General features: G+C 55.8%; 1 protein-coding gene across 1 annotated transcript; it reads right to left on the bottom strand.

Annotated features, from left to right (window-relative positions):
* Positions 1-5,400: 5,400 nt before the first annotated feature.
* PLICBS_006562 (glycoside hydrolase 18 protein) lies at positions 5,401-7,643 on the bottom strand (the record flags this gene model as incomplete). Its single annotated transcript, XM_018328620.2, has 3 exons — positions 5,401-7,010; positions 7,069-7,513; positions 7,575-7,643. 3 exons carry the CDS (start codon positions 7,641-7,643, stop codon positions 5,401-5,403), a joined length of 2,124 nt encoding a protein of 707 aa, XP_018172807.2.
* Between the last annotated feature and the right edge of the window lie 1,725 nt (positions 7,644-9,368).

Here is a 9,368-nt window from a genome sequence, read left to right as displayed (position 1 = left end):
CCAGCCGTGAAGCTGCGTACTTCATGGTCAGCACGTTGCATCACATAATGATGATCAGGTCCAATACCAGACGTATTGCCTCTCCTGATTTCCCTCACAAAGACTCCATGGTCTGTTATCCAAGTCTTTGGCGCCCGCGAACCCTTCTTCCAGAGAAGCTCATCTTGGACGAGTCGTCGACCCCGCCAGGTCGCAATTGGCAGGCCGACGAAGCTGTCGGATGTCGATGATTCACTGCACGGGGTCGTTAGTACGGCCGGAATATGGAGCGTTGCACGACACGATGCAGAGAATACGTGCAGCCGTATGGCGGTACAAGGGTGACAGAATGGTATACGTCGTTGGGTGGCATTACTTCCTATCGCTGCCTGTGGTGGGCAATCCCGGCGGGCGCCCCGGTACCTTCTCGGAAGTTCGCTGTCGCTGTCACCCTCGAGGCCGGGGGTCGGCGGGGCGAGTTACCTTCGCCAATCTCGCCGGCCATGCCGCCGCCAGCTGACGCCCTGACGATGTCGGCCGTCATGTACCCAGCAAACTGCTGTGTTTCCCACCTGTTGCTTCGGTTCTCGTCACGGATGGGGGTACCTGTAGTCGAGACCAGACAATAAACACTGTTGCGAGCTACGTAATTGATGATGTGGCAGTCTTCGTCAGCGCTACCCCCGCAGTGGCGAAGCTTTGCCAGTGCGTACGCGGTATTAACTCTGTGGCATGTTTCCCGCCACGCATGCGCATCTACCATCTAATCAATGCCTACGTGCTGGTGTGATATGGCTGATATGTCCGAGATTCTAAGGTGCGTAGAGCGGTCATGCGTTGAATACTGATCCTTCTCCGAACTCACAGGTACCATGGTATACCGTCTAACGCTTGGAGCATCATAGCCCGCGTCATCAATGCGCATGTGGCTGGCGGTGTACTCGGGCAGGCGTACATTTCGCTGCTTCAGTACGGCCCCAGACCAACAGTCCCTGTCAAAGCGATCAAAAACTACAGCAACGATGGTACGCAAAATAACGACTGTACCGGAATGTATCATAACGAGTGCACATGCAGACCGGGGCAAATTTTAAATCTGATGTTCACCCATACATCTCCTCCACAACCCAAGTCTGCTTAAATCGCAGCTTTCCATCGTTTTTCATCTGTTCCGGGTCCACGAGCAGACGCAACCTAATATTATCTTCTTGTATATTCGACACCCGCGCAATGACGTAAACCTTTGGCTGATTTGCTCCACTGGGGTCGTGGTCGTAATATCCCTGCATCTATTGGAGGAGAATGTCAGCATTTTCATTCTTGCTGCCACTCCGCGAACCATTCGACGAACACAGCTTACACGCAGGTACTGGTCGCCGCTCATGTAGAATTGTCGTCTGTCGTTCATGGCGGCTTTCACTTCAATGTAGTACAGCGGCTTCTTGCCTGCCCATGTCGCGCCGTCTAAATATCCATTCTCAATAAGCAAGTCAGTCAGTCCGCCATCATCATCCGGTAGGACAATATCGGCTGTTTCTGAACCCGTCCAAGGGGGCATCTCTCTGAACTGGTTGTGCGCTCGGATGTGGTCGCGCATATTGCTTTGCCAATGTTTCAGATCGACTCGCCCGGGGAGCTTGTGCTGGAGGAGCGTATACACCTGAGCTCCATGAGTTATTGTTCTCTCAAGTTTGATCAGTAACGAACATACGTAAAGTTCCCCCAAGGCACCAATTTTGGAGTGCCGCTCAAATTCATTCTTATATTGTATCTTGGGATAGGGCGGTGGTAGATTGTTATCTTGCGCTGACGGACCAATAGCTGACAGCGCGGCCATCATGCTATTCAGTTCCAGCGATTTTCTCGGGAAGTCTGCCGCTTCGGCGCAATTCAAAACGTGATCGATGAGCTCCATATACTTTTGGTCGACCCTACTTTGCGGAGTGGCGGGCAACCTGTGGAGCGCTGTGGGGTCCGTGGGGCTTGAAGCGGGAGGCTCGGTGCCGTTCAGAGCTACCTTGAATGGACTCATTGGCGGCGTTCGCGGCTCAATAAACAGGCACCCTCCTTTGGCACATGCATAAAAGTGCTTGTTTGTCTTTTTGGAAAAGCACTGGCGCGAAGTCGAATCGCAGAAGCACAAAGGGTTTTCGGGACGAACATCTCGATCATCATCCCAGGTTATGAATTTGTTGCAGGGAGTACAGAAATAGAAGTTATATTTGGGTGGCTGGAGACGGGAGGGCAGATTGCATCTGCTGCATCTGGGCGGCTCAGTAAGAGGGAATAATGGTGTATGTGCGGATGTCATGATTAAGATGAAATTGAATCACAAAATTCCTGAATGGTGGTAAAGGAGGGGTTGATTGAGTGAGTTCCAAGTTCAACAGAGGCCAGTGTCGAGGTTTTGTATCAAATGTCCACTTTGTGTTGTACAGTGACGGTTTGGTGTGCATGTTACCTGCAGGCTATTGACGGATGCTTTGACCTCGTTGCATTGTCTCAGCAAAAGGAGGTGCGGCTGAACAGGTTGCTCAATCCCTGTCATACATACTGACAGCTGTCGTTTGTTTCACCATGGGCTGACGCCGAGGCCAGCTAAGGTGTCCAACTTCTGTTGTTCATTCGCCAGTGCTGACACGGCACCGAATCGGGCTGCGTGCATGTAAGGCAGCCGCTCAAGGGTCAGGTACACACAGCCACGGAGGGTCTGTACATGCGTGGCAACTTAACACTGGCCAGGTGATGATCCGGCTAGTGAAGGCGTTCAAGCTAATGTTCCGCGGATCACCAGGCACCAAACGTCGCCTTGGCGAACGCGAAATGGCGAAATGGCGTAATGCCGATGGTCACAAGCTCAGAGCATGCGCATAGCTGCTTGTTCTGTGCAAGTTAGCCGCAGAGGAGCCACGTTGAAGCTAGTCCTGGGGCGAAGTACCTAGCAGTATCTGATCACGAGCTACAGTACCTACAGCCTTGGAGGTTTTGCCTGCAGTACATGTTGACTCCACAATTGGGACACCAATCTCAAGCGGTAGCTCCGTGTACAACAGGACCAAAATGGGAAAGGCTGGGATCACTGCGGCAGCCCACACTGAGAGGGTGACCACGGTGTCGTCACGTCTTGAATACGAAAATGTTCTCTTCGGCCATGCATGAATGAACCGCCCGAGCGAGCGAGTGTGGCGAGCTGCTCACTGCAAAATCCCCTTCGGTTTCGTGATCCAGCGCGGCGAAGAGACCGGGGCGACTCAATTCAGCAGTGCACAAACCCTTTGCCAGTTCCAAACACCACTCGATCGAGGATAGAACAATATGGTTAATACTTAGTCAGACCGATCTCGAATGTGATTAGCTAGGTGAGGGAGCCAGCCTCATCCGATGTCGCGGCTGGACCTTCCGGCAATAGAAGAGATGCTTCGGTTCTTTTCATCGGCCACACGAGCACGTCAATCGTGCGTCGTCGTGGTTGAGCCTTTCGTGGTAATCAGCAACATCTCCATGATGGGTTCTTGCTGCGAGCAGGTCGACATGGGGCACAGGGCTGGTCAACTTACGGCAGGTGTACAGGGCAATGATCATACCTCAAATGCTCTATGGATGCTCCGCATGGTATACTCCAGGCAAAGGATTCGCAAGCAGAGGTAGACCGATGGTCGCAGCAATCAGGAAGATACAGAGACGAGCTGCTCAGATCATCACGGGGGCTTTTCGAACGACAGCTGGGGCCGCCGTAGACCTTGAAGCGCATCTGCTCCCGGTACAACAGCAACTAGAGCAATCGGCACTGGAAGCGGCGATGCGCATCCGCACTAGCCCTCTCTACGACGACATGGCCCCCACGGTTGGAACCGACTCTACCCCGCTGGACCTGCTCTCGAACATCCTGGAACGCAAATATGCGGTACAACTCGGCCAGCTCGAGCAGCGCCAACCGCACATAGTGCCGCCCTGGTGGACACCGCCATTCGTCCACATCAACGACTCTGCTACAGATGCAATCGAGGAGCACGACGCTATTGATTCCGAGACGATTTGTATCTACACGGACGGCAGCGGTATCAACGGCCACGTGGGCGCTGCCGCAGTGCTGCGCCAAGCAGACAACAGCTACACAAGGCGGACCGCATATATGGGCACATCTGACATTTCCACGGTGTACGCTGCAGAGCTAAGAGGCCTAGCGTTGGCGCTACAAATGCTGCTAGATATCCATGCGACAGGCGCACCTCCCGGCCGCTGTGCCATCTTTACCGACAACCAGGCCGCCATTCAAGCGATGCGAAATCCTAAGCACCCATCCGGCCAGTATATCCTTGCGGAGGCAATACAAGAACTCGACAAACTTCGAACCGCAGGATGGGACGTGCAGTTCCGATGGATCCCTGCCCATGTTGGCGTACCCGGCAACGAGGCAGCCGATAAGGCAGCCAAAGACGCCGCCCAGCCGCCGTGTAACGGGCAAGGACCAGGATCCCTTCGAACTCTCATGGCGCCCACCAAATCCAACATCCGGAAAACCATGCGAGCCGAGTGGGAGGCTTCCTGGGAGACAGCCAAGCACGGAAGAGAGCTCTTCAAGCTTGGGGTCAAACCAGGGAAAGCAACACTGGACTTGCATAGCGGAGTGCATAGAGCCATCAGCTCGGTGGTCACGCAGATGCGCAGCGGCAAGATCGGCCTCGGCGCATACCTCCACGCCATCAACAAAGCGGATACCGACAAGTGCCAGTGCGGCTACGGACCTCAGACCGTACGACACATTCTGCTTGAGTGCAGAAACTGGACAGAAGAACGACAGAAAATGTGCGCAGGCAACCACCCATGCGTGGACATCAAACGCATTCTCTGTAGCCCGTCAAAAGCCGTGCATGCAGCAAAAATGATGATCAGGACGGGGCTGCTAGGACAATTTCGAGCAGTTCCATCCACGGTACTCCAATATTCAGCGTAGACGGGTGATTTTGGTCATACAGAAGTTGAGGAGGGCCAGGAAAGGCCTGACAAGTGCAAAGAGACAGAACAGATAGAATAGCTATCAGCACAGGGCAACCACAGAACCCGTCGGTTGACAGGGAGAAGCCTCTCCAGCAGGACCGCCTGGCAAGCATAGGTTCCTGCAGGAGAGGCTGACCCCCCGGATTTGTGTGAGCATCTCAGCTCAACAGCGGATCAAGGACGGCCAAAGTGAGTACATTGTCCATACATATGCTGATGGTGATTTCACAATGTATCCTGAACACACGCCTTCCGTCCAATACAAAACGCATGAGACCACAAATTCGTGAGAAAAGGTATGCATTTAAATTCGGCGGGAAGCCGCGCACCAAAGAGCGGATTGCGGGCGCGAGAGCTCGTTCCCGTCTATGTTGAGAATGAAATAGACATGAAAAGCCTCGAAGCATATATCCCTGTCGCACATTACAGAGCAAACACCTCGATGGCGACCATGGCGACCAGGCCGCTCAGGCTGATGGCCAGTGTGGACGCGCCGGCTTGGACGGGGTTGCTGGGCACGGCCGAGGGGCCGCCCGGGGTGGAGGTGAAGCCTTGCGAGGGGGCAACCGCGGTGGTTGCCCAGCTCAGTGTGGGCACGGCCACGCCGGACGAGACGCCGGGACAGCCGAGGCCGGAGCAGCTCGGCTTGGGCGTCATGCCGGTGGGCTGACTGGCGGAAAAAGTGACCGTCTCGGTGATGGTGGACGTGGCTGAGGTGGTGGAGGTGCTTTCGATTGGGGGCGGGTTGACGCCGCCGAGTACGCTGGGAGTGGGCTGCGACACCTTGCCCGTCTCCGTCTCCGTGACGGGGCAGACAGTCGTGTACCACGGGATGGTCTCGGTGGTGACATGGCCGACGGGGCAGTTGGTGACCTGGGGCGGGCAGGCCGTCACGGTGTGGATTTTGGTGGTGTAGACGGTGCTCGTCGTCCACGCCGCCGAGGTCTTGGTCTGAGACGGCTTGGGCAGCTTGGGCGTTTCCGTGACGGGGCAAACGGTGGTGTAGAGCGGGATCGTCTCAGTCGTGACATAGCCGCCGGTGGGGCAGTTGGTCACGTAGGGAGGGCACTTGGACACGGTGTGCACCGACGTGATGTAGACCGTGCTCGTCGTCATGGAGACAGTGCCCGAGGTGATGGTGGAGTTGGACCACTTGGTCGTGCTGGACACGATGCTGGTCACCGGCGTGGAGGTCAGGACGGGAGGAGAAGTGGTAACGTCCGTGGTGATGACGGAGGTGACCTTGGCGGTGCTGGAGGTGGCCTTGGTAGAGCTGCTAGACAACTCCTTGGTGCTGCTAGAGCTGGACTCGGTGGTGCTGCTAACAGTGGTGGAGCTGGCCACAGAGGTGCTGCTGGCGGTCGAGCCAGCCTTGGACGTGCTGCTGGTGGTCGAGCTGGGCTTGGAGTTGCTGCTCACGGAGGTGCTGCTGGTCAAGCTGGACGTGGTGGAGCTAGCTTTGGTCGTGCTGCTAGTAGTCGTCGAGCTACCCTTAGTGGTCGAGCTAAACGAAGTCTTGATAGATGAGACGGTCGTGGTGGTGGTCGTGGGAACAGGTCCGCAGCCGTACTTGAGGGCATCGGCGACATGCTGGTTGAAGCTCTTGCCGTTGACTACGTTGGCAGCCGCGGTGTCGAGGTCCCATATGGAGATGCCGCCCCAGTTGGGGGTCTTGGTACTATGCTTGCACACCAACTCCTTGACCTTGTCAGGGGAGATGTAGCCAGAGCCTGCTGAGTTCGAGGTCGGGCCGCCAGGAAGGCCGACGTAGAGCTTGGCAGACTTGCTGTTGCTCTTGCCCATGAAGCTGACCCACTCATCCAGGTTGAACTTGTCACCATTGCCGTCAGCGACGTAGTCGCACACCGGGTTGTTGTAGAACTGAATGAACAGAGCATCGAAAGAAGCCTGCTGGAGCAGCTCGGCCATGTCATTCGGGGTAGTGGACAGGGGGCACTGAGGTGCGCCAGTGATGATGAGAGACTTGTCAAGAGCACGCAGCCTGTTGATCATGGCGATGTAGGGCTTGTTGTCTGTGGGGTGAGACTATCAGCACTGCAACGTGTCGTCCATGGTCGACATTTGCCTTACCAAGCTCGACCTCAAGATCAAAGTCGAAACCGTCAACAGCCACGTGCCTATCGGGGGAGTCAAAGGGGCGGGCAACACCGGCTGTGTGGTTGTAGGGACCAAAGATTTGGTACACCTTGTCAGCAAACTGGACGCCATTGGCTGTCGTTGAGACCTTGTAATTGTTGACGCTGCTGTACATGCCGCCAATGCTCAGGATGACCTTGACGCCCTTATCCTGGCAGTAGGGGATGTCCGTCTTCAGGCTCTGGCAGTACTCGTACAGGGGCGAGGGGACGCCATTCTTGTCAGTGTACGTCTCCGCCCAGCAGTGGGTAGAGAAATTGATGCCCGGGTATTTCAGGTCCGACTTGTCGTGCTCCGGAGCCGAGTTGATGAAGCCCAGGGTAACAGAGCTAACACCGCTATCGCAATAAGCTCGCAGGTTCTGGTTGGTTTTTTGACCCTGCGAAAAGTGTCAACATAGAGCGCCCCGTGATCATGCCTTCGTCGGGTCGAGGACTGACCCAGTAACCGTTAAGAGCGCCGAAGGCGCCAACAGTGGCGCCAAGCACGCCACTGACAGAGAGAGGCATTGCGTCGTCGAATGACTTGCTTACCAAAAGAAGGGAGGGACTGTAAGTTGGCAGAAGCCGAGTAAAGAGTGTGATGATACTCAGATCAAAGAAAGGACGCAAACAAACGTTTGCAGGCGGCCTGGTAACCGAACCGTTTCTCTGAGACGTGACACAGAGGCAGAGTTGATGCAGAAAGGCGATGGACTCGGCCGGAGGACGAGCGCCTCCCGTTTTGACGGGCAGCTCGCCGCCTCCTTGCGGGCAACTCGGCAATGCGGCTCTGCTGGCACGGCGGGGCCTCCCTACATCGTGTTTTCGGGCACTTCCTGGACTGGGAAAACGGGGACACTACAGGCCAGCGTCCATATAGTGACCCATACGCACGGCACAGTCAGAGCGCCCAGATGCACAAGACGCAGAAGACCCATGCGCGCAGCGCCGAACCGCCCTGATGAGACGAGGCCCCCCAGTCAGATCGACGATGAGAAGGAGGGCTGTTGTAGGCAATCGAATCCTCGTCGATGCCATGTTCAGGAACGGGCGCTAGGGCAGAAGCAGGAGGCGTGGGAAGCACGCGCCAGCCATTGGGCTAATAACGCATCGTGGAACCCGCCAAGGTCCCTGAGGGCCTCATCGTGAGCTACCGAACCCGCTCCGCGCTGCTAAGCCTGAGAGCAATAGTAGGCCCTCTGGCGTAACAGGGCAATTTCTGTGGCCCCATTCGGCGTCTTCTCTTTGCGGTCGAAGCCGCGGCTTATTGCACAACGGCTCTTTCTCCTGCAGCGTGGCGAGAGAGTGGAGTGATGTGATGCTGGAGCGAGGAGGCCGCTCGACGTCTTTATCAAGCAAGTTGCAACCCTCTCTGTATTTAGAAGAGGCCATAATTCGCACATCATCCAAGACACCTCCAGAACTTGGCGATCATCACATGCGGACGGGCGTACCTCTTTGCTCGCTTGTGGTGCGACCTGAACGATGTCGCAGATTAGCGATCTCGATGCTCACATCGTCGCAGCCAGACAAACGACAGCTGGTGGGATCCACGAAGAGGAGATCTGGATTCGCCCGGATACTGGATATTGGTAATGCCAATCCGGCTAAGGCCGAAGTCTTCAACAGGGGCCCTTGGGAGGCCTTGGGCGGTCCTCACTGGCCTGCCAGCCCCCAGGAGCGGCCAGGATCGCCTTGTGGGGCGGAGGTCCGCGCAAGGCCTTGTGGGCACTGTCGGCGGTTTTCCACAACAGCATCGGTAACCCCGAGCATGATCCCTGTTCCTGGAGCGGTCGCAGAGGCTCTGGGCCCTCAGGTTGTGAGGTAGACGCCGGGGTGATACGTGATTGATGCTAAAAACGACGAGAGCTGGGAGGCTTCGGAGTGTGGCGGCGCGTCCAGGGCGTAGGGTTGTTGACCGACCGCTCTGTTCGAAAGCGTCACACAATTTTGTCCACGTCGTCCATATTTGGCATGCAGTCAAATGATGAGGATTGCCTTGAGTTCCAACTCCAATATTGCAAGCCATCGTGCATCTCTTATACACGGATTGAAAGGTTTTGCTTGTTTAGGCAGTCCCCTGGATAGGCAACTGTCAACATTGAAGGCAGGTGAGACATGCGACAGAAAGGATCCTACAGAACACACACATCTCAGCAATGAAATCACCAGTTTTTGCCGATCATTAACTACAGTGATTCCCTCGGGTAATCGGTGAAAGCAGCGCGTATCCTTGGCGTCTAATGATCGTCG

Source organism: Purpureocillium lilacinum (genome assembly GCF_023168085.1).
Source record: "Purpureocillium lilacinum CBS 284.36 DNA, scaffold_4, whole genome shotgun sequence".
NCBI lineage: Eukaryota > Fungi > Ascomycota > Sordariomycetes > Hypocreales > Ophiocordycipitaceae > Purpureocillium > Purpureocillium lilacinum.
Note: the sequence above shows the minus strand (reverse complement) of the source record. Positions and strands in the feature narration are given on the sequence as shown.